Source organism: Panthera uncia, chromosome X, assembly GCF_023721935.1.
Source record: "Panthera uncia isolate 11264 chromosome X, Puncia_PCG_1.0, whole genome shotgun sequence".
In the NCBI taxonomy this organism is placed as follows: Eukaryota; Metazoa; Chordata; class Mammalia; order Carnivora; family Felidae; genus Panthera; species Panthera uncia.
Window position 1 is genome coordinate 12,812,206 of NC_064817.1, and position 24,029 is coordinate 12,836,234.

Here is a 24,029-nt window from a genome sequence, read left to right on the forward strand (position 1 = left end):
GTGTGCTCACGCTTGGTCTCAGCTTTAGTTTTTCCGTCCCTAAGCTGTAAGAACCTGCACTGAAGCTAGCGTTGCTTTTAGAATCCCTGTGTGCCCCCCAGACGGTGTTAATCGCTCTGGGATTCTGACTTGCACTTAATTCTTATCTCTATTATAGCTTGCTGGCCTTGTACTACCATTATTTGTTTACAAGTCTATTTACTCCACCCCTTGAGAGCGATGTTTAGGTCTTCTTTCCTTTTATATCCCTGACAGCCAACAGAGGTCTGAGCACCCAATAGATGTTTGCACTCAGTAAATAAAGCTTCCAGTAAATGTTTGTTGCATAACCAGAAGAAAGAATCAGTGAATGAAACTTTCTTGTTTGCTATCACCATCTGCTTTAACTCTGTCGTTATTTTGATGTATTTGGAGTTCTGACTAGATCCAGATTTGGCATGTTTAAAATTATATTCAGTTGTAAAATGTGAGGCTGCGGGTCTTGAAGATAAGAAAGAACTCAACATTTCTCCCATTGGAAACAATGTGAATAATCAACAGTTCTTTGCAGGGAAGATAAAAAAGCTGGTTCCAACAGTCTTTGGATTCATAGTCTTTGGCATTTTGGAAAAACCACTTAATAGCATCATTTTTTTTTTCCTGCCCATGTTTCCCTGTCAGTAAAATACAGAGAGAAACCCTTGCCCTTCATACCTGATGGACTAAATGAGGATTCCTGAGGAAGAAAAGCACAAACTGAAACAAAGGACAACCTTCAGTAGGGCCATGCGGTCTCCCCTCTAAAAACGATACACACGATAGTTGTCAATAGGTATGTCCCCGTGCTTATGGCTTCATATTTTTATATATTAATGAATTCCTCCCCCTGGCGTTTCCTGGGGACATAGGTACACAAAGCCAAATTTAAGGTTCTTGAACCAGAAGAACTTGGGCTTTTGGGTTTCAAAAACGAAGCCCTGAAGGCTTTGGACACAGTGTTTCTGCTGTGAACCATAGCTGTGGGAGAATGCGTGCTCCTTCGGACAAGGGGGCCGACCCCACGGGCTGCTGGCTTCCTCCCGGGAACCAGGAAAGCCAGAGGAGTCAGGGAGTTGGTCAGTGTCAGAGATCAGAAGCTAACATAAAACTTGGGAGGACCTCCTGGGGATCGTGGAATGGTAGCCTCCTGGCGTGGGCAAGAGAGGAGCCAGCAAAGTCTTCTGCAGCCCTTCTGTTGACTCTGCGGATGCCTCCTTCCCACATGTTTCGTGCCTCTCTCGTCTTTCGCTTTTATCTTGCCCTACAGTTGTTTTTCTGTGCCATAACTTTATTTGCGGGTGCAGTTCCAGTATTGGATAGCCATGAGCTCCAAAAAGGTTTCTGCTTGAATGTGAACCACATGACTCCCCAATAGTTTCCCGGGGAACTACTGGGGAGTCATACGGTGCAAATGGCAACCTTTCCCTCCTCCTCCAGCCATCAGCTGCCCACTCGTGAGTCCGCTCTTCGTCCTTCGGCAAGTACAACGCACCTCCGTGATAAGATATTTGAACATTACATTTTAAGGACAAACCGTGTTCATTTACTTTCAAGTTGTTGCTTTTTCCTTATGTAAACCTGACATATTTTTCTGTCTGTGAAGTGGTTTGGGTAACAGGTTGGGATGGAATGCTCGTAATTTTTCCCAATAAAATTAATGAAAACGCTTTTTATTTAACAGCTTTTTACTTAGTGGCAGGGCTTTTAGGAGTGAATTAAAATGATTAGGTGCGGAATAGGTGCAATTGGGTGGAAGAAGGGAGACTCCAGTCACTATAATTACATGATTATGCTAACAAGCTCATGTATCTCCTGGAATTTCCTGGACAAAAGAAATATTTTTCAAGTATAAATAATGATGGTGCAGCATCAGGGCTGGGATATTTGAAACAGAACAGACATTTTCGGTGAAGAACCTCTCAGGAATCTGTTCTGTTGCTTGCGAGGCTCTAGAGGAACCTGACTATTGGCCCTGGTTCCTACCAGGCTGCAGCGGGCAGGGGCAGAACTGTGGGGCATCGTGACATGGACGGGGATTTCATTCATTTTACCATGGCGCTAGGTCTATGCTGACTGAACATTAGCATCTGTGGGGAAATCGTCCTGGTCTTTGAGCCACATGAGTTTGCCGGGGAACAGGCCATGGGGTCATTTTCAAATGCTGCCTTTCCGTTCCATTTTGGCTACAAGCTCATGGTGGTAAAGATGTACGCATGGGGGGGGGGGTGGCGCGCATGATCAAGAGAGGTGAACGCACACATAAGTAGTCTTATGCCGATACCAGTCTGGCTGCCAATACCAGCCCTGATTCCATCAGGTTTTTTGTGGGAAAGGTCAGAGTAAAATGGTGCAATTGGGGATTTGAATAAGAAAGGCACAGCTCCTGTGGAAAACTCATCAGCATTAAGTACATTCATACGTGGCACCTGGGTGGCTCAGTTGGTTAAGCATCTGACTGTTGATTCCAGCTCAGGTCATGATGTCATGATTCATGAGACTGAACGCTGGGTTGGGCTGTGCACTGACAGCGTGGAGCCCGCTTGCGATTCTCTCTCTCTGTCTCTCTCTCTCTGCCCCTCCCCCGCTTGTGTGGGCACTCTCTCTCTAAATAAATAAACATAAAAAAGAATATTCATACATCTCATCATGATTACATGTGGTTGCTACGCTTTTATTGATTTCAATATTTCAGTTCTATACATTAGGAACCAAATTGAAGACTGTGTGTGGGGGGTGGCTGGGGGGTGGTAAGCCACATAGGGAAGGGGTACAGTGAGGCCGGGGGGTTGTCTTAAAGCTGTGCTTTTTTTTAAAAAAAAATGTTTATTTTTGAGAGAGAGAGAGAAAGAGAGAAAGCAGGGGAGGGCAGAGAGAGAGGGGGACAGAGGATCCAAAGCAGGCTTCCCGCTATCAGCAGAGCCCCATGCGGGGCTCAAACTCAGGAACCTGGAAATCATGACCTGAGCTGAAGTCCGAGGCTTAATTGACTGGGCCACCCAGGTGTGCCCCTTAAAGCTGTGCTTACAAAGCTAACACCTAGTGTCTATTTAGGTGGCGTTACAGACGTATAACAATCACCTTTCTAGAGGCGATTTTATTCGTACCTTACAGCAGACTGAGAGGGAAGGAGCTCAAAAGCCAAAATCAAAGCTTTTAATTTTGAACCAAATGGCTTTGCCAGCACATGACCAGGAGCCCAGGAGATTACAAAGAGAGTTTTCCTTTTCGCATGGTTGAACTGTGCTTTGAATTCATTTTGAAATCTTAACTTCGGTCTATGCTGACCACTTTGGGGCAGACACCAACATCCCTAGCCTGTTCTTGAACTTAACTGCCCCCTGGAATCCTCCCCGCTCCTGGGCCTGGAGGAGGATTCCTCCTCCCCTCTTCTTCAGTCTCCTCTGGCGGTGGGCAGGGGCCCTGGGGTCCGGGGCAGGAACTCAACAATGTCCAGAAGCTTCCCTTAGGAGTATCAGCCCCACACCACTCACTGCCTACATCAGGACTCATCTGGGCCCACTCCACTGGCCCCCTGAGGCTATTAATAGGACACCGCTGGGTGAGGGGGAGTGAGAGGCAGGGCAGACTTGCCACAGGCTTGCTAACTGGATGCCTTTAAAACCCCTCATTGTTCTTTATGCCTCCATTTGTTTAGGGAGGCGTGTGTGGCTTGGCCACCTAGCAGAACTCATGTTCAGAATTTTGAACATATTAACAAGTAAAGCTAAATTTGAAAACAACCAGCTCTAAGCTTTTTAGATTCGCGAGATGAAAAAAAAAAAGAAACTCCTAAAACACCCTTTTCCAAAAATGTTTTCTTTCTTTCACTGTTTGCTTGGAAACAAAATCAAATTTGCAGTTGCAGGAAATGTACGATGACCCCAATGCCCTTTACTTAGACACGTTATTTTGCCATATTCTTTTCTTTGTACGTGGACATTACTGTTATCATTATTCTTGCTGTTACTGAGCCATTTGTGTATACCTTGCAGACATCACGGCTCTTTGCCCCCAAATTCCCACCCTGGATCTTTTAGGAACAAGGACATTCCCTTGCCTTTTTTTTTTTTTTTTTTTTTTGTAAAATAAGAGAAGGGTCTGTTGAAGCCTTTATAACCAAAGTGTGGGCCGGTCCAAAGTGCTGACTGTGGGGCCCTGTGCAGGCTCCCACTAAAGGCAGGGAGAGAGGAGGCACCAGGGCAGGACTGGAGGACTTTATTGTTGCCATAAAACATATTTTTTCCATGTTCTCTTTAGACACATGAAATGAAGGCTGCATTCCCAAGATCTGGCTTGTGGCTTTAGAATAAAAAAAAAATATTTTTACAGTATTCTTTTTGGAGGGATGAAAGCATGTGTTTTATTAACATTTCCCAAACTCTTTTTTTAGGTTTTAGGCTGACAGCATCCAGCCTGCAGCCCGCTGCAATCGAAATACATGCATTTTTAGAAATTATACCTTTCAGTTAGCTGAAGGGGAAAACTTTCTTCTGGGAATCATCATCTCGCCGATAAAGAACTCTAAAATCCCTGTGTGTGATCAGCACAGTAGGGTAACGCGCAGGTGATCCGGCTTATCTCACCTAACGTGTCAATGAGTTTTGCAAGCAGTTTTCTGGGGCTTTCGCTCATTGGTGGTTTGGGCCTCATTCATGATATTCTTTAGAGACCTGGCCCAGCGCAGGCGGCGGAGAGTTGCCTGGGAAGAGGTATAGACCGCACCCTGGCCACTCTGGGAAGCGCCCGAGCCCCAATACCTCCCAGCGCATCTGTCTCACTGCGCTCACGGAGCCCGGGGCTCTCCGAGGGGCAGCCCAGTTTTTCCTGCTAAGAACCCAAAGGACTTGCTCAGAGCTGGAATTCGGCGAAGCAACTTGCTCCAACACGCCAAATCTGCCGCATCCCCAGTACCCCACCCTCCGGCTTCTGCGCTCGCTACCCACAACCCCAGCCTCAATTTGAGGACTCCCCGCCCCCACCACGCTGAGAGTCTCTATCCTAACCCCTTGGGTGCGAGGAAGTGTCTGCGCGTCGGAGCGCGCCGGGCGCGGCGAGGCCACCAGTGACTCCCAGCGGCCGCACAGGGCGCTGCGCCCCCCTCGCCCCGGCCTCCCTCCGCCCTGCGTCCGCCCCGCCGCCCCCGCGCCGCCTCCTGAGCCCGGGCTGGAGGCGGATTCCTCTCTCCGGGTTTTCAAAGCGCCTTTCCGAAACCTCCTCCCCGCCCGCCCAGAGAGGGAGTGAGATCCCGGGCGCAGTCGCTCCCCGGGGCGGCCGAGGGGCGCGCGGGGAGAGGCCTGCGCCGGGGTACTTTCAAACTGAGGCGCGCGCACACACTCACACCGAGACACGCGCGCACACACACACACACACACACACTCAGACAGACACACGCGCACGCACACACACACACACACACACACATACACGCCCATTTATATAGGCGGTGGCGGCGGCAGCGGCCGGGGCGGCGGCAGCGAGGCAGGAATGATGGAGCTGAGCCAGCCGACCGGGGTTGGAAGCAAGTGAGGAGAGCCCAGGCGCACCCCCCGGATTTCCGTGCCCGGCTCTTGTCATCCTACCCAGGGAACGGTGCGCCCGGAGGAGGACCAGGTGGACTGATTTACTAGAGGGGCGGGGAAGAGGAGGAGACCAGGTGAACGGAGGAGCCCCCGCGTACCCGGACCGCCCGGTCGCGCCTTTGCCCGACTCCCGCTCCCTCTCCGCCCAGGTGGGCGCGCCCGGTTACCCGCTCGCCAGGGGCTCTTTGAGGAGACCAGAAAGTCGCGGCCCGGCTTCGCGGGATGCCTTTCGCCAAGAGGATCGTGGAGCCGCAATGGCTGTGCCGGCAGCGGCGCCCGGCGCCCGGCCCGGCGGAGGACGCGAACGGAGGCAGCGCCGAGCCGCCGCCGCCCCTGCAGCCGCCCGGCCGACGGGACGAGGCCGTGGCGCCCGGGCCGGAGGATCCTCCCCGTGTGCCCCCCGCGCCACCCGGGCCGCCGCCGCCCGCCCCGACCGACCAGGCGCAGCCGCCGCACGGAGAGGCGCCAGCAGCCGGCGAGGAGAGCGCGGCGGGGGTCGCGGAGGCGGCGGCCGCGGCCGCGGCGGGCGAGGCGTCCTCGGCGGCGGCCGCGGCCGTACTGCTCATGCTGGACCTGTGCGCGGTCAGCAACGCCGCGCTGGCCCGCGTCCTCCGGCAGCTCTCGGACGTGGCCCGGCACGCGTGCAGCCTCTTCCAGGAGCTTGAGAGCGACATCCAGCTGACCCACCGCCGCGTCTGGGCGCTGCAGGGCAAGCTCGGTGGCGTGCAGCGCGTCCTCGGCACGCTGGACCCCAAGCAGGAGGCAGTCCGTGAGTACCCGCGCCGTCCGCCCCTCCGCTCCGGCGCCGCACCCTCGCGCCCTCCCCGGTCACCGCAATCCCCGCGCCGCGGCCGCTGCAGCTTGCACCTTACTCTCCCTTCCCCACCCTCCCCTCCTCCGGGACCCACCCCAGCCCTCCTCTGGCTGGGAGTTCGGGCTGGGCTGGAGACAGGGATGCAGTCGCGGCGGGGAGAAAGTTAAAGGGGCGGCCTCGGAACTCGCGGGCAGCCGCGGGCCGAGAGGGAGCGTGTATGGGGACCCGGGAGGTAGGGGGGGTCTGTCATTCATCTCCGGAGCTCATCTACCCCGTCCCTCCCCGGGGGGGGGCGGGGGATTGGTGCAACTTCTGTGGTTTCCAGCCTCCCAGCCCCGAGCCCTATGTAGTACCCCCCATGCGTGTTTGGGGGGGCTCGAGGGGTGGCGAGCGTCCTTTAAGGGCTTCTGCCACGCCGTAGGGGTTTTGTCACTCTTACTGTCACCACAGGGTCTGCGCCTAGCCCCGAACTTGTGCCTTGAGCTGGGGTGCGACGCAGCGCGGCGCAGCACGCCTCGCAAGTGAACTCCAAAGCCTCTGCTCCAGCCTTGTGGCCCGGAGGGGCCACGGGGAAGGGCGTGGAGGGAGGAGTGGCCCGGGCCCTGGAGAGATCCATGAGCTCCCTGGGCATCTTTTCGGCACCCGCCAGCGCAGGGTTCCTACTAAATGGCTCTGTGTGCCATCTGCCTTCGGAGCATCCCGGAGGCGTGTCCCCGTTCCCGCCCCCCCCCCCCCCCCCCCCCCCGCCACTCCTCCACCGCGTACTGTCACCCAAATCCACCCGCGTGTGGAAGACCCTTGGGCATCTTTGCTGCCCTTTAACTTCACTCTTGCGACACACTAGGGCTCCCACTAAATGTCATTCTGTGTCATCTGCCCTCCCAGAGGCGCTCCGGAGGGTCCGTTGGCGCACGGTCGGTCAAATCAGGCGGCGGCAGAATCCTTTAGGAACGAACCGACGGTGGGCGGGGGCACTAGGCCCGCGCGCCGGTCCTTTGGCGCCTAGTCCGGCTGCGACGCTCCCGGCGAAGGTGATGTCAGCGGCTCTCACTTACATAAGAAGGTTCCCCCGTTGCTGCAGCAGCTGCGCCCGAGCGCGGTGGCCTCGGAGCGCGCGGGGCGGGGGCGCTGTCGCGGCATCCTTCCTCGGGGATTTCCGGGCACCTCTGCCCTGCCACCCAGCCCTGCGTCCTCGCCGACGCTCCCCACTGGCGCACCCCCCCCCCCAACAAAAACCCCATTGCGCCGCGCCCCGGGAATTCGCTGCTTTTCTGCAATAACAATAATAATAATAAGCCTAATGAATAAATGATGTGCGCGATCGGTTTTCGAAGCTATAAAAGACCCAGAGTTGGGTTAATGACTGGTTGTTTAAAAGGGCAATTCCGGGATGAGTTCTGGAAAGAATTAGGATTGCCGTAGGCCAAGTCATATTTTACTTCTGGGACTTGAAATGAGCGCTTTAATCCTGCCTCCTTTTTTACCCCAAACCACACAGCAGGGACAAGCCCTTCACTTTCTACAGCGCTGATATCGGGGGAGTGCGGTTGGGGTGAGTGGTGAGTTCACTTCAAAAGAACTGGAGGGAAGTTTTGCAGACTGTTGAGTGGTGCATACATTTCTGTGTGTGTGGAGGGGGCACATGGCTCCTTCAATTAGATTTCACACAAGTGAAACTCAGTGCTGGGGCAGAATGTGCCCCCTTCTCCCCTCTTTCTTTAGAGACAGTAGTGGGCAGTTATGTATCTGGAATTTAACACAGTCCTTCCAGGTTCTTTTACAGGAGTACAAACTACTGGTTGATGGAGAAAAGAGAGGATTTTTGATGACTATATACTCTTTATATGTATTTATACATGGTTAGATAAATAAAGATGGGGCTAATTAATACCCAGGGATGGGCTTAAAATCTCCTATTTTTTAATTTTTCTAAAACATTGTGTCCACCATCTGTATCCAGATCTCTGTCTTCTTTTGTCCATATAAACTTAGGATGGCATTGTTGTCGTCTGGTGTCATAGAAAACCTAACCTTTGGAAGGAAAGACACCACGTTCTGTGTTTTTGTGTGGGCTTCCTAGCATGCAGACCCAGAGATAAGGATTTCTGTGCAAGGAGTTTCTTTGAGAGCAGATTCCTGGAAGTACAAGGGGGGCGTGCGGAGGTGAGACAGGGAAGGGAGGAAAGTTCATGCATGTTGTGAGTTGGTTACCACTGTGGGCAACTGGGATTCAATCCAGCACCCCCCTCACAAGTGTTCTGCTGAGGGGTGAGGAAGCTTCAGTACTTACGCACCAACTTCTACCCCTCACCGATGGGAAGTAACACTTGGAGCACGAACTCCCTGGCTCCTGGCGCCTGCCCCGTGTGTGTGCTCTGCAGGCTCCTGGGCCAGGTAGACAGTTGCACAAAGCCTGTGTTGTGTACAGGAATGGCTGCGGGGGTCCTCTGGGGAGGGCACAGGGGCTGTGGGTGGACTACCACTGGCATCTACTGTGTGATGCATCTCCCTTCAGCATTGTTCAAGGCCTAAGGGAGTTTCAAAGGGAGAGGAAGCCTAAAAATGACCCCTGCTTCCTTTTCTCGGCATTTGAAGGGGTCTGGGTACCTCCATACCCCCTGGATGGCCTTCCCGCCCTGAACACCATCCTATGTTGTCTGCAGGCTGCTTTATCCACGGACAGCTGCTTTCTGTTGCCCTGAGCCAGGCTGGGGTGGTTTTTGCAGGGGTGACCCGATCTGGCATATACGTCAGTGAAGTCACTCAGGAGGCAAGTCTGGAGGCGGCTGGACCAGTTAGACAGGGTGACTGGTGATGGTGGTCAGGACTTGAGAGGTACCTATAGAGATTGTGAAAGGTGGTAGGATTCTGAATTCATGTTGGAAATAGAATTGACAGGATTTATTAATTGGACTGGGTACCAGAGAGGAGAGGAAAAAAAAAATTATTATGGACGACTCCTAGATTTTTTTTGCTCTTAAACAACTTGTAGAAGGGGGTACTGTTTCCAGAAATGGGTAAGGCTAATTAATGGAGGAGTGGATATTTTAGTGTGTGTGTGTGTGTGGCACCGTTTTGTATTTTTGCCATGTTGTCTTGAGATACCTTATGTGTCTTAGACAATTAGATGTGTGAATTCCACATTCAAAAGAGAGGCCCAGGCTGGAGATGTGAGTACGATATACGGGTAGAGATGGCTGGCAGGCTGCTGAGCTGGTGTGTGTGTGTGGGGGGGGGGGGGGGGGTGCTCCTACATGATTACAGCAGGTTTTTCTCAGTGCGGTGCATGGTGGGGTCATCAGCCGAGATGGTGTCAGTGATGTGAGGAGAGAAGGCAGGGTGTTAATGTTGTCTCAGGGAGGGAACACGGACGCAGTAAGGAAGCAGGATTACCTGGCTGTGTTGAGAGCCTTCTGAGATTTATGGTCATAAACTTGAAGTAAGTCCGGCTTTTCAGTCACTAAAACCTGAGACTTTGGAATTACTTCACGAGCCTCGACCCCAAGCCATTCATCCTTAGACATTTTAATATCGTTGGCGTTTTGGTTGCTGTTGATTGTATTTAGTTACCGAGTTTTAAAGTAGGTTTTGTAGTGAAGCTTAACATTCTCATAGGAAAGTGCAGAGACCGTAAGTGTGCAGTTTGGTTAACTTTCACAAAGTGAACAACTCACGTAACCGTCACCCAGATCAAGAAATAAAACGTGGCCCTATCCTGAAACAACCTCCCTTTACCAGTCACCGTCCCCCACTCCAAAGGTAGCCACTATTCTGACTTCTACCCCCATCAGTTAGATTGTTTTGGCTTTGAACTTTATGTAAGTGGAGTCACATGGTATATACTTTTTGTGTCTAGCACTGTTCCCCCAACATTATGTTTGTAAGATTTCTTCCATGTTGTTACATATACAGTAGATTGTTCATTCTTGTTGCTGAAAAACATTCCGCTGCATGCATGTTCCTCTATTTGTCGATCCATTCTCCTGATGATGGACATTTTGGTTGTTTCTAGTTTAGGGCTATTGCCACAAACATTTTTCTGCATGTGTTTTGATGACCTAATATATCCCCAACTGTTTGGTATATATCTAAGAGTGGAATTGCTGGAGCACAGGGGATGTATAGGTTTGGCTTTGGTAGCTACTGCCTACCGTTTTCTAAACCGGTTATGCCAATTTGTACTCCCAGAAGTATGTGAAAGTTCCAGTTGCTGCACATCCTCACCAACACTGGTACTGTCTTTTTAATTGTAGCTACACTGGTGGGTTAGAACAGTAAAGATCTCATTGTGGTTTTAATTTGCATTTCTCTGGTGGCTTGTGAGATTGAGCACCTTTTCGTGTATATTTTTGACCCTTGGGATGTGCTGTTTTGTTACCTGTTCGTGGCCTTTGCTCATTTTTCAGTAAGATTTCTTGTGCCTTTTAAAATTGTCTTGTAGATGGTCTTTATATATTGTGGATATATGTCATTTGTGAGCTCTAGGTGTTGCAAATACCTTCTCTAACTCTGTGGCTTGCCTTTTTACTCTCTGAGTGTTATCTTTTGGTGAGCAGAAATTCTTATTTTTTTGTAGTTCAGTTTATCAATCTTTTTCCTTATGGCTAGTGTTTTTTGTGTTCTGTTCTGTTTGTTCTTAAAATCTTTGCCGACCCCAAGGTCATAAAGATATTCTTCTGTGTTATAGAAGTTTTTTGTTTTGCCTTTGTCATTTACAGTCATGAGTCATAGGGCGTTGATAGTTGCAAATGGTGTGAGGTAGGGGGTCAAGATTAATTTTTTCCATATCGATGCACAATTAATCCATTGCCACTTAATGAAAAGACTGTCATTTCTCCGTTGCACCGAAGTGACACTTCTGTCATCTAGCGAGTGGATTGATTTTATTTTGTAGCTAGCATTTATTCAGTTGTGCTCTATGTCAGGCCTTGTGCTAGTCATATGAATTACTTATTCAGTCCTCACAATAACTCTGTGAGAGAGCTACTGTTAGTTTCCCACTTTACTGGCGATTAGCAACTTGCTCCAGGTAGCAACAGCTAGAAAATGCTGGAGCCTTGAATTAGGATCCAGGGCTGAGTCCACAAGCTATGCCCCCAAGCACTAGACTTTTCTCCCATGCACTGCCACGCAAATCCAGGGGAATTACTATATTAAAATCAAGGCCCTTCTCAATATGCTTCTGTCCACTTGACAAGCTTCATCTCTTGCCCTTCTACCCATTGTCCCTCTCTGTCTTCTCCATCTATTACCCTAATCCAGTCGTACTGAGCTCTTGGGCATTCCCCAACTTGCCAGGCTTTCTCATTCTTCATGCCTATGTGTATACTACTCTTTGCTTCTGGAACATTTCACTGGCTGATTCCTGCCCATCCTTTGATACTCAGCCAACACAGCATCTCCTCCGTGAAGTGGAACCCAGTTCCTTGCCAACCACCTCGCCACCTACAAGTTTTCTAGAACTCTGTGCTAACTTTTAGCTTTTCTCATTCCGAACAGCCACCAGTGTTGGCACTCTGTCTGTATTCCTCCAGCCCTCACCTCACATGCTGAAGGCTGCTTATGGTAAACTCCTGACTCTGCCTGGGGCTTTTTTTCCCTGGCTAATGGACCACGGTTGGTCTTGAATGTAGGGGAAGCCAGAAGTGGCGGTGAGCTAAATGCTCCTGAAGCAGCACTCAACCATTGATGGATGGGGCATTGGTGGACGAATGCCTCAGCTTCCTTGAATGTTATACACCATCTCTCAGGGCACCCCAGTAGGATTGAGCTCTAGGTGCCCACCGTGCTGACTTGTTTGATAATGCACTGTGTATTCTCGGCCTCCCTTTCTCCATCTCACTGTCTCATTCCCCTGTGGGTGGTTCTTGGGGTTGCTTTCCACATAAACTACTTGAACTTGTATTTACACTCATAGGGTCTGGGGGAACCTGGACCAAAACAATCTGTTTAATTTTTAAACTGTGAGGGCAGAGACATAGGGCTAGGAGTATAGGAGAGGTGATGTTTCTCACTCTTTTTCCTTGAGCTATTTGCCCCAGGATTATTAGATTAGCCACATGCCTGGCCCCTCGCAGATGCTCTGCAGTGGGTCCGGAAATAACTTCTTACCCTTTAGGGCAGGTCTTCAGTGCTTCAGGGGTGAGAAGGGGTACAGAAGGAACTCAAGTCTACTGTGATGAAGACACATCCACTCTTTAGTGTTCCATTCGTCAGCCTTTGAGAGTACTGTTTATGGACCTGTGGAATGGGGTCAGTGATGGCCCCTGGGGATCCAAGCTCCCTATTTGAGAAGCATTTCAGCCAGAGCAGAGCGGACACAGAAACTGCTAAACCCAGAAAGATACTAGGAAGTAACACGTTGGGTGAATTCATCATTTTGGGCTCATATGGTAACGCTAATCATGGGTTCATTCTGCTCCTAGAGGGATGATTCTTTCCCCCTCCCCCATTCTGTCTGTTCTACCACTTGCAACACCCCGCCCCCGTCCTTGCAGTGTTGTTTTGGATGTTTCAGCAACTGTGGTTAGATTTCTTTTCCTCCTGTCTGCTCAGCGAGCTTCTCTGATGCGTTATGAGATCCTAACAGCTCCATTGAAAGCTGCTTTTAAATCCATCACGGAACAACTGAGAAGAAAGCAATCTTTCAAAGGTTAATAATTCATGGTTGTAATTTCCTCATAACTAGTAACAGCAACACATTTCTTTCTAGACTTTTCTTGCTGTACTGGATTGGGCTTTTAAATCAAAACTATTGAACCACTTTACCTAGGAAATCCTTGAGATTCTGTGGGGCTGAGAATGCTAAGACGGTAACAAAAAAGATTTTTTTTTTCTTCCTGTTTGTGGAGGCCTTTCCCACATAATGCCGTCAGGAAAGTGTAAATTCCACATAAGCTCTCAGAAATGTCTCCAGTCTCAGAGCTTCTGGTCTACCTTTAATGGGCATTACCTTTAAATTGCAATGACATATGAAATCTCTTCTATCGTCCAAGTCTTAAGAATTCATTGACTTCATATAATGCTTTTAAATTTTAGGGACAGAGACAATTTTAAATGTGATTGGAATTTTGTTTTGACAGCTCAATTTTATTTCTTTTTCCTTTATTTTTACTATTAAAAATCATGGAACACAAGATTTTGTAGGACACTGTACTTAGAAATCATAGGAAGAGTATGCCTGGAACAAACCATCAATCACAAAAATTCCTCAAAGTTCTTTTTGCATCAAGAATTCCTCATGAATCACATCTTAATAATAAGTGAAATAAAAAATAATGAGGGGGGCACCTGGGTGGCTCAGTGGGTTAACATCGGACTCTTGATTTTGGCTTAGGTCATGATCCCATGGTTTGTGGGATCGAGCCCCACATAGGGCTCCCTGCTGAGCATGGAACCTGCTTAAGATTCTCTCTCTGCCTGTCCTCTGCTTGCGCTCGCGCTCTCTCAATAACTAACTAAATAAATAAATATGAGGTGGGAGTGGTTTCTAAATGTAAGGCTCTCATTCTAAGATCTAAATTTGTGGAAACAAGGATTTGGAAAGCCCTTCAACCACACTGCAAGCCCACAAAGGGCAGAGTTCCCGTCTAGCTCATCATTGTGAATGACTAAGACAGGCACGGTCCAGTTTTGTTTCTGACGTTAATGTCCACTGCTCAATTCCCTAATGAACATGAGAAGGTTAGCGTGTACTGAAACAGGAATCTGAAGACCTGGGCGTCCATATGCTGAAAGATGACTTAACTGTGAAGTACCTAAGTCCTTCGATGTGAAATTAACCAAGAATAAAATGAATTTAACAAGAATTGGAGAATTTTGGGATTCTCAGAGTTGGGAAAGGCCCGAGCACCTATCAAATCCAACCTCCCATCGAGGGTTGCAGGGCACAAGTGGACCCGTTCCTTTCTTCGTTTGAACACTCTGCTGGACTGAGGTGGCCCAGTGGCCCTTGTTGTTTTAACCATTGCAGGGCATTGTTGCCGCATTATTGCTCTTAGGGCCCGCAAACTTCCCTTTCCAGCGGCAGTTGTTTTACACGGGGTTTCCTCTACTCCATTGTGCGCTTGGTATTTTGAACTTAAATTTCACAAGACTCCCCCATTGTCTCTGTTCAATTGAATCTTGCTTGCCTTGCTCTTTCATTTCCAATCAGTGGTGATGGTTTAAAATCTTGATGCAATGTGTCAGCTACTGCCCACAGCATTTTGCTCTCTGCAGACATAAACATGATTCTAGCCCGTCATCCACATCTTTGATAAAATGATTGTTCAGATGGACTCAGGGCCAGAGTCGGTTGGCAGGCAGTACCGTCAGTGTCCCTCCGAGATGATGTCTGTCAATCACCATTCCTTGGGTACCATTGTTGCAGCCGCCACAGATGCACCCCCCACCTTCCCATTCAAACCACATTTCTTCACCTTGCCCACAAGATTTACCATCACGAGCGACTGTCAAATGGTTTGCTGAAATCAAGATACCATATGTCTATAGCATTCCTTTGATCTCCCCATCTAATAGCCCTACTCAAAAGGGAACGGAGGTTAGTTTGGCTCAAACGGGACTCACAGCCATCAGAGGGGCCCTTTAAATGTTCTTACAGAGAATGGATAAAGAGTTTATTTTGGGGACTCTGGTGTTTTGGCCATAGGATGACCACAGCATTGGACTGCAAGGGGACTTTCTGGGTCCTAGGGTCGATTTCTCTGACTCCAAGGCACTTGGTTTGTGAAAGGCAGAGAATCAGAGTGCTTATCTCTTTTAGGACACCCGGGGGAACCTCGTGTTCTCTGTTCTGAGGGAAAGGTCTGGAGTTCATGCATGACCTTTGGCGTTTGCTTAGGCTCCGTTTGAGTAAGTTTGGCGAGCATCCGGGTTATCTAATTGTTGAGAAGCAAGTGAGTATGTGGTTTAGAGTGCAGGCTCTGGAGTCAGACCACGAGGGCTCAAATCCCAGCTCCGCCCCTTCAAAGCTGTGTGACTTTGGACAATTTCTCGAATTGTTTTTCTTGGTCTATTATGGGATGGAGGTACCAAGAGTACTTCCTGGCATCCGGTTGTTGACAGGATCGAAGGAGTCAAGGTGTACGGGCACTGAAAACCGTGCCTGGCACGTGATGAGCCCCTGGTCATTATTGGGTGTCCTTTCCTTGGCGCTGTAATTGGAGCGTGCAGAGTGGGAGGCGCGTGGTCATTTTTTCCAGGTAGGTGAACCTTGTGCCTAAGTCTGTGAGATGCTGGGTCAGGGGAAGGAGACAGCCGGCCAAACAGCGCAATGTCCCTGTGCACGGTCAGCAAACTATTAAGATTTCTATGCTCTTTGGGGGCTCTTTTGGTTATGCAGGGAAGTACAGAAATAAACAAAATTTGACCGATGCTCTTATTATTTAGATTCATTCATTTATTATAGGCCAGGCACTCTTCTAGGCACTGGAGTTTCATCAGTGAGCAAGACATTACAAAGAGCTTTCGGCAGAGAGAGAAAAACCATAAAGAACAAACATCACCCCTTTAAGGAGATTACAAAGCCTTTTAGGAGGCTGTGTTAGGGGCCAAAAAGAAACTGAGGGCCAGCCAGAGGACTCGAACCTGACAAGGTTTGTGGTGTGGGGTTGCTATTTTCGTTTTTTATTTTAATTTTTTTTTTTTTGAGGTAGGCTCCGTGCCCAGTGTGGAGCCCCACGTGGAGCTTGAACTCACGACCCTGAGAACGGGACCTGAGCCGAGATGGAGAGTCAGTTGCTCAACCAACAGAGCCACTCGGGTACCCGGAGTTGCTGCTTTTCAAGCAGCACGGAGGGAGCAGCCTTTGAGCCCAGGTCAGAAAGAGCTGGAGGAAGAGGGCTCTGGCAGAAGGAAGCGGGGCTGGTACAAAGGCCCTGAGGCGAGAGCATGCTTGGCTTGGTGAAGGGATGGCAAAGGGGCCGGCCCGTGTGGTGGATGTGGCGTAAGGAGAAGAGTGGGAGAAGAGGGGGGAGGCCAGGGAGGAGGGGCAGAGGGTGCTTCATGGAGGGTCTTGTAGGCCGTTTTGAGGCCTTTTACTCTGAGTGAAATGGGGCCTCAGTGGAGTGTTTTAAGCCTAGGAGTAGCAGCACTGACTTAGAGTTGGAAGGGGTCACATCGGCTCTTGGGACTGGAGAAGGCTGCGGGGAGGCAGGGCTAGAAGCAGAGGGAGCAAGTAGGAGGCGGCTGCAGCTTTCCTGGTGAGGGAGACGGAGGTGGTTTGGCGGAAGTCATGAGAAGTGGTTGGATCCACTTTAGAGCTGTTGACATTTTTTGATTCATGTTTTAGGGCTAGGCAGTGCGACCCATACAGAAGGGCATAAAATTGAAGGGGAAAGGAAAACTCTCCTCCCCTCTTACCCTGCCAGACGCGCTTCAAAGGAAACCATGTTACAACGTGTTCCAGTCCTTCTAGGAGCGCGAGCAAATTCTCACATATGTCAAATGCCTTTTGTAAAGCCACTTCTGAATGTTGAGGGAGTCGGCGCTTCCAGAGCCTTGTTGATTAATCATATTTTGCTGCCTTGGACGATTTTAAAAGGTGTTCTAACTGAGACCTAAAAAAAAAAAAACTCAAATAAAATCAAGGTCTACTTTCCATACCGTCCAGTGTGTGGTTTGATGAGTTTTAACAACTGTATTCACCTGTGCGACCCACACCCCTATTAAGATACAGACTATTTCCGCGCTCCAGATGGATAATGCTCGTTTGAGTTAGGAGAGCAGTGTTTGAACTCGGGTGCCCTCACCCCAGCCCCTGCCAGGCCTGTTGTATGACTATGGGCATGGAAGAAAATGTTTCCACACGGCTTCAGGGCTCTCCTGGAGGATCCGACTCAGTTTGGAACGGTGGCGTTTCCTCACTTTGGCCTGATGGCGCTGGCTGTCGATAACATCTTGGTGCTGAGCTGTAGGCAGGATCGGGGCGGAGGGATCAGAATCTGGCCTCAGAGGCCGCGGGATTTGCTTAGAAGTAGGAGTTTTTGGGGCGCCTGGGTGGCTCAGTCCGTTGAGCGTCCGACTTCAGCTCGGGTCATGATCTCACGGTCTGTGAGTTCGAGCCCCACGTCGGGCTCTGTGCTGACAGCTCAGAGCCCGGGGCCTGTTTCAGATTCTGTGTCTCCCTCTCTCTCTGACCCTCCCCCGTTCATGCTCTGTCTCTCTCTGTCTCAAAAATAAATAAACGTTAAAAAAAATTAAAAAAAAAAAGAAGTAGGAGTTTTTCTTAAGATAAAGCTAAAATAACATTTTAAGGGACGTGAAAAAAAGGACCTTGTTCACCTTGGGCCAATTTGGAAGTGGCCGGGGGTACTGATTTGTACATGTGTTTTCAGCCAATGCTGATGCTCGAAGCCTGGGTGGAGGGTGACCAAAGTTTTTGAAAATCTGATTTCTGATTATTCTGTCTGAGTGCATCTAGACCTGTGAAATAAGAAGCCCCGTTCTGGAGTTCACCTACTCTTGATTTTGAGTGCTAGACGTCTGAGGGAGCAAAGAGGAGACACGACGGCCAGTGAGACATAATGTTCATTATAATTTAATATCAATATTTATGTTTCTCTCCAGCATGCATCTGGACTCTGTTCCTCGAGCCTGTATTTATATTTTAATAATGCAAGTAAAGCTGTATTTTCCTTTTTAACTTCGCATCAGAGTTCTGCTGCCTCAGCCAGCCCCTCCTCACCCCTGCAGAGCTTCAGCAGCAAGATGGCGCGTGTTTATGGAGAGTTGGATTCTAGAGATGAACTTCGGGGTTGGGGGCGGAGGCGGCCGGTGCAGCACGAATAACTACCGCAGAAATCCTTTTCCCTGTGAGAAGTCCTGGGGCTTTTTGCTTCACGAACAGGAACTTTAGAGTTTGGGGCGGTGTGGGGGAAAGTGGACAAACCGAGACGAGACCCCGGGAAGGACACCGTGGAAGGTTTCCTGAGTTTCACTTGGGTTAAATGCCTTCAGTGTGAGAGAAGAGATGTTGGAAGTCGGCTCAGGTATCAGATGTCACGAGTGCTCATCTGGCAAAGTTTTAGCCTCTGCTAATTAAAACTAATCCAATTGCACGAAGAAAAATACATTGCATAAGGTTGCCACTTGTGTGGCTTTATTTTAACTCTTTGCCCCACACCCTAAGACCAGTGAACCTCAGGCTGGTGATGGGGGGGGGATGAGATGATGAGAAGTGGGGTTCACTTCCAAGTACACTGGAGAAAAGACAGCGAGCGGGGCGAGCTATTAAGAGTATCGGCTTGGCAGTGCGCATTTGAAGCCCTCTTGGGTTTTCTTGATTTGTCACCTCAAAGGCTTTAATGGCCGTTGAGTGAGAAGGAAAGTTAAAAAGACAAAAGCAAAAACACCCAGAGAGACGCTTCACTTTGTCACCTTGTAGTTGTCTTTCCAAGTTGCTCTGCGTGTCTTCTGTGGCCTGGTCAGCGTGGTTCAAGGTTTGTTCCCCAAGGGATGGGAATTTTGTCGTGATCGCAGGCTGTGGTCCTCATCCTGCTCACTTTTCTGGAAGTATATGTTGGCCTTTGATCCTCTCAGTCCCACCACTTGCCAGCTGTGGAATCTTAGACACATTCGTAGCTTCTGTGCCGTAGTTTCCTTCCCTGTGAGATGGGGACACCGTCAGTACCCCCCACAGAGAACCGTGGTAAAGATGAAGTGAGTCCGCCTGTGGATGGCGTGGCACCGTGTGGCGCATACACCGAAAACCCAGTGAGGGCTAAGAGCTGTAGGCCACGGATGCCACCATTTTCGTCGCTGTTTCATCATGATTATTATCACGGGCTTGGGTAAAGGAAATAGGTATAAAAGTGGGTAAAACCCACCCCCTGTGGCTCCTCAACCACCGTAAATATTGTGGCCAGGTGGACGTGTGGTAAAAATGAGGACCGAAGAACGCCACCCTGCTTTCTGGCCTGGCTGGCCTAACTCCTGTCGTGGAGCTCTGCGAGAACAATTTAGCGTCTGGCAGCCATTAGGCCCTCACTCTCGGGGGCCATGGACTTCTACTGATGGCGGGGAAGGCCTGGCTTAGGATGTGTGCTGTTGTGGAAGTGGTGCCGAGTGTGGACACCCACGCCCCTGCTTTCTGGAACCGTACACGTCTTCTCCCACAATGACACGTCCAGGCCTTCGTCTTCTGCTCACTGTAGTCAGACAGTGGAACAGCTAGCGGAAGAGAGGAGATGCTAGGTCTGGGCAGACCGTGGCAGAGAATGCCTCAGCTGTTCGCCGGCACTTCCCATTCCTCCCTGGGCACACAGCCAGACTACATTTCCCAGCCTCCCTTGCAGGTAGGTTGAGCCATGTGACTGAGTTCTGTCCAATGGATGTGGGAGACAGAGGTCGTTGCTTTGCCCTAGGATGGATGTATAAAAGCTCCTGCATAATCCCCGGCAGTTTATTTCTTCTTCACTCTGCTGGCGGCGCGCAGAGGGTTCAGCAGAGGACCCCGAGGCCCTTAGGGATGGTAGGGCCGCCACTGGGTCCCTGAATCCACGTGGAAGGCTGTCTGCCAACACCTGATCGGACTTCGCATGAGGGAGAAGTATTCTTCCATTTAGGAGCTCTTTGGTATGGCACTTGGCGTCAGCAGACCCGAACTAACATGGAGGTACAGTGCAGGGAGGAAAAAGGACTGCTTTTCCTGAAAATGCACAGATGGTGAAAATACTCCCAAGTATTTGGTGTTCTGTAACTGAACAAAAGAAGCGCTAAACCATAGGATCTTTTTCTGAGAGGCGTAGAGCGTTTCTGTGTGTGTGACCAGAGCAGTGTGGTGGCTTTCCTCAAGTAAGCAAATGGATATAAAAACTTGTTGACAAAGTTCCAGCTTCTAGAGAAACGTGGCTATCTGGAACCAAAAGAATTCTCTCTCTCTCTCTCTCCCTCCCTCTCTCTCTCTCTCTCTCTCTCTCCCTCTCTCTCTCTCCCTCTCCCTCTCTCTCTCTCTCCCTCTCCCTCTCTCTCTCTCTCCCTCTCTCTCTCCCTCTCTCTCCCCCATGTGTAAATGATGTACGTATAGTCGTGAAACTTCAAAGATATGGTTATAACACAAATATAGAAATCTGCACAAATCCTGACTGTACGGCTCAAGGAATCCTCAGAAATTGGACACCCCTCAGTAGCCAGGCCCTGGAACAAGAAACAACATTTGCAGCCTTCTAGACATCATGCCAATGTTCCTGTCCAATCGTACCTTCCCGGCGGTAGCCATTGCCCTGACTTCTAATAGCACGGATTATTTTGGCTGATTTGGCTTTTATGTGCTTTTTTTATATCTGGATTTTTCCCCCTCAAAATTATATTTACGTGACCCATTCGCATTGTCGCATGGAACTGTAGTTTTTATTTTCATCGCTATATAGTATTCCTTCCGACAGATATACCATGGCTCATTTGTCTGTTCTATTAATGGGCATTTCCGTGATTTTCAGTTTTGGCTCTTTTGAATGATGTTGCTGTGAACATCCAGGTTCCTGCCTTTTGGTGAGCATACCTGCAGATCTCTGTCTGGTAAAAACTCCCTCCCTTGTAGCTTTACAAAACTTTCTCCCTCGACAAGACACTTCAGGGCCGCGACAGTGACTGTTCTCGTTCCTTGTCCTTTGCCTTCTAGACTAAGCAAAAGTTTTGCTGTGTTTTTCCGTAATGTAAAGATTATCACTGATCCTTGGTGGCAACGTTTTGATGTCTAAAATGGAGGAAATGTGATCTACTTAAAAAGACCTTTCTTCCCCTTCTCTTTAAATTAAAGCATAGTTATGGGGCCTTTTGATTCTCAGACAAGGGCTCTTAACAAAGCCATGTTTCAAATCACTCGCAAACTCCATGTAATCGGAGTTTGACGTTGGAATCTTTATTGGCGCTGCTTCAGCTCTTTGTGAGGAGGATCCTTTCAGATTTTCAAATTGCTTCCGTTCCTGGGGTTGGGAATGGAGGAGGAAGACCGGTGCGTTCTCTAATCACTTGGCTGGATTAGCCTTAGAGCTACAGAGAGTTGCCTTCTCTGATTGCCCCAACCCTCAAAATTTTATGCAAAATCGAGGCAAAGCAGAACACTTCCTCAGAAGGGCAACAGACAAAGAGGAGGGGAGGCTTTTCTGTCTCCCTGAGAGGGTTTATTCCGGTTCTTCTTTGCTTTCAGGGCCTCGGATATCTGATCCACAAAGTAGCAACCCCGGCTAGATGGAGCTTTGTGGATTCTGGGGGTTGAAACAGCCTCCAGCGAATTCTAAAACTGCCCACAGGACTTTGTTTCAAACCCCTGGCCGAGGCTCAGCTTCCCAGACCCCTGCACCCCAGCGCCCCAGGCCTCTTTCCTGCTTGGTCTGAAATGACGTGATTGGAGAATTGAAGGGTGAATGTTTCGGCACGGGCCTTCCCCTCCAAGCATCCTGGGAATATCTGAGACCTCTTTGAGGGCCAGGCAGCCCCGCGGCTACCTTGTGTTTTGGTGGAATGTTGGGTTCACTTTGGGTGTGAAGGCGTGGGGAGCCTCTGCAGCTGAATCTGAAAGAGTGACACTCAGCTGGGCCTTGGAGAGTGGGGTTTTATAATAAATTTGAACGTGGCTTTAAACTTTACTTTGCTTCATTCTTTTTCCTAACTAGAGGATAGGTGAGCTGATTTTTCCATGAGGGAACCGCTTTGGACCATTAACCAGATTTTCTTCAAATGTAGAGACTTGACTTCTCGCTTTTAACAACCAGAGGTCTAGTGAGACAGCTCTATGAAGTTGCAGGTGGGGAGAGGGGGGCGCAGGATATGCTTTTCTTTACCCACCAGGTGTGAAATGCAAAAGAGCTTTATGCAGAACAAGAGGCCTTTAAGAATCCAGACATACTCTGAAAACCTGAGTATCTCTTGCCTAAATCTACTACGTGTGGATGGCCGATGGCCGAGAGCACAGCCTACAGCTGTTTCTTTCTCACCCCTTTGGCTTTTTCCTGCAGCCAACCCTGCCCCCAGTTTTTGGAAGATGGCTGAATTTTTGTCTTAGAGGACTGTTGTCAAGGGGATTCTTCTAAAGAGGTTCAGGCGGACGTGGAGAGGATTGGAGTGTGTGCGCGCACACACCTCTAAACTTATTGCGTGGATGTTTTCTGCGACTCTCGTCTCGTGTTATTTCACAAGCCCCTCAAAAGCCCGTGCTGCAAACACATGCTTTTGGTACATGAGGAAACAGAGGCCCCGCCAAGTGGCTTTGAGAGCACACTGTTGAAACTTGGAATCCAGGACTCAGTGGGGCTCTCGTCCGCAGTTTGGTGCTCCACCTGCTTTCCTCAGGGGCTCTCCACGCACACACGCTTCCTCCCACCCCTACCACCTTAGCACCGCTGGGTAGCCTTCTGCCTCCCGGTTTATGATGGGGAAACAGACGTAGAAGAAAAGACCCAAGGACGGTGTCCAGGTGGGTCCTTGGATGTTCAGAAGGGCTAGGGTTGGGACCTTTGGATGAGAAAGCCCACGAATCAAGAAGTACCCACTGTGTGTCTGGCACAGACACGTGGCCGTGTTAGATGTTCACACGTGTAATGGGCAAGGCAGTAGCTGCATGTCTGGCTGTAACTGATTAGTTGTCTATTTGTAACCTAGTAGTTTGGGGGAACGCGCCGATTGTGTGAAATAAGTTGGTCGCTATAGCAGGAGTCAGTTTATACATCAAGGCCTTTGCTATGAAAACGCAAAGGTTCACCTTGTGGATACAGAGGTTTCCCTTCTAGCTCAGGGGTCGGCCTTCTCTCTTCTATGGTGTTGCTTGAAGGCTGATGTGCATTAACGGTGGGTGACCTCCATTCAGATTACTAATCACCCCAAATTGAAATAAATTGCCTCCCCCTCCTTTATTCGAATAGGCCAAAATGAAAAAATGATGATGGTCAGATTTGGGGCGGGAATGAAGATGGGGTGAGCATGAGGGTACCTTCAGACACTGCTGATGGAAGTGTGATGAGGTATACCTTTTCTGGGAAACAGTTGGCCTTTAGGGAATTAATACACAAAACAACTGTATACCAGAGATCTCACTTCAGAATTTAACCTAAGAAAATCCCTGGAAGAGCAAAATTAAAATGCATAGATGCTTTACCTTTGCTTATGATGAAGAAATATTGGGAATATCCCTAAATGATTAATGGTAGAAAATTGGTTGAATAAGCAACATGACTACAAATTGGTACAGTGAAATACTCTACAGCAGATTACTGCATGTTTGTTAAGATGCAGGAATATGGAAAATGTCTGGAAGGATATATAATAAATCAGTATTAGAATTTAAAAAAAAATGTTTATTTATTTTTGACAGACCCAGAGAGGCAGAGCATGAGTCGGGGAGGGGCAGAGACAGAGAGAGATACAGAATCTGAAGCAGGCTCCAAGCTGTCAGCGCACAGGACTTGAACTCACGAACCGTGAGATCATGACCTGAGCCCAAGTCGGACGCTCAACTGACTGAGCCACCCGGGCGCCCCACAAATCAGTGTTTCTAAAATAAGTTTTGATCATGATCCACAGTGTGCAATACATTTTACATTTGTGGCCCCAGTAGATGCAAGTCTCTGAAACAATGGTTTTATTAACAATACTTGCTTCTCTCTTTTTATTATTATTTAAAA

At 49.2% G+C, this 24,029-nt stretch overlaps 1 protein-coding gene across 1 annotated transcript in view; it reads left to right on the plus strand.

Annotated features, from left to right (window-relative positions):
* The first annotated feature begins 5,174 nt into the window (after nt 1-5,174).
* NHS (NHS actin remodeling regulator) overlaps nt 5,175-24,029 on the plus strand; it is a 253,909-nt gene continuing 235,054 nt past the window's right edge. Inside the window, exon 1 of the mRNA XM_049643525.1 lies at nt 5,175-6,366. Within this exon, the coding sequence (XP_049499482.1) occupies nt 5,820-6,366 (547 nt within the window). The 5' untranslated portion in view covers nt 5,175-5,819. The remainder of the gene's footprint in view (nt 6,367-24,029) is intronic.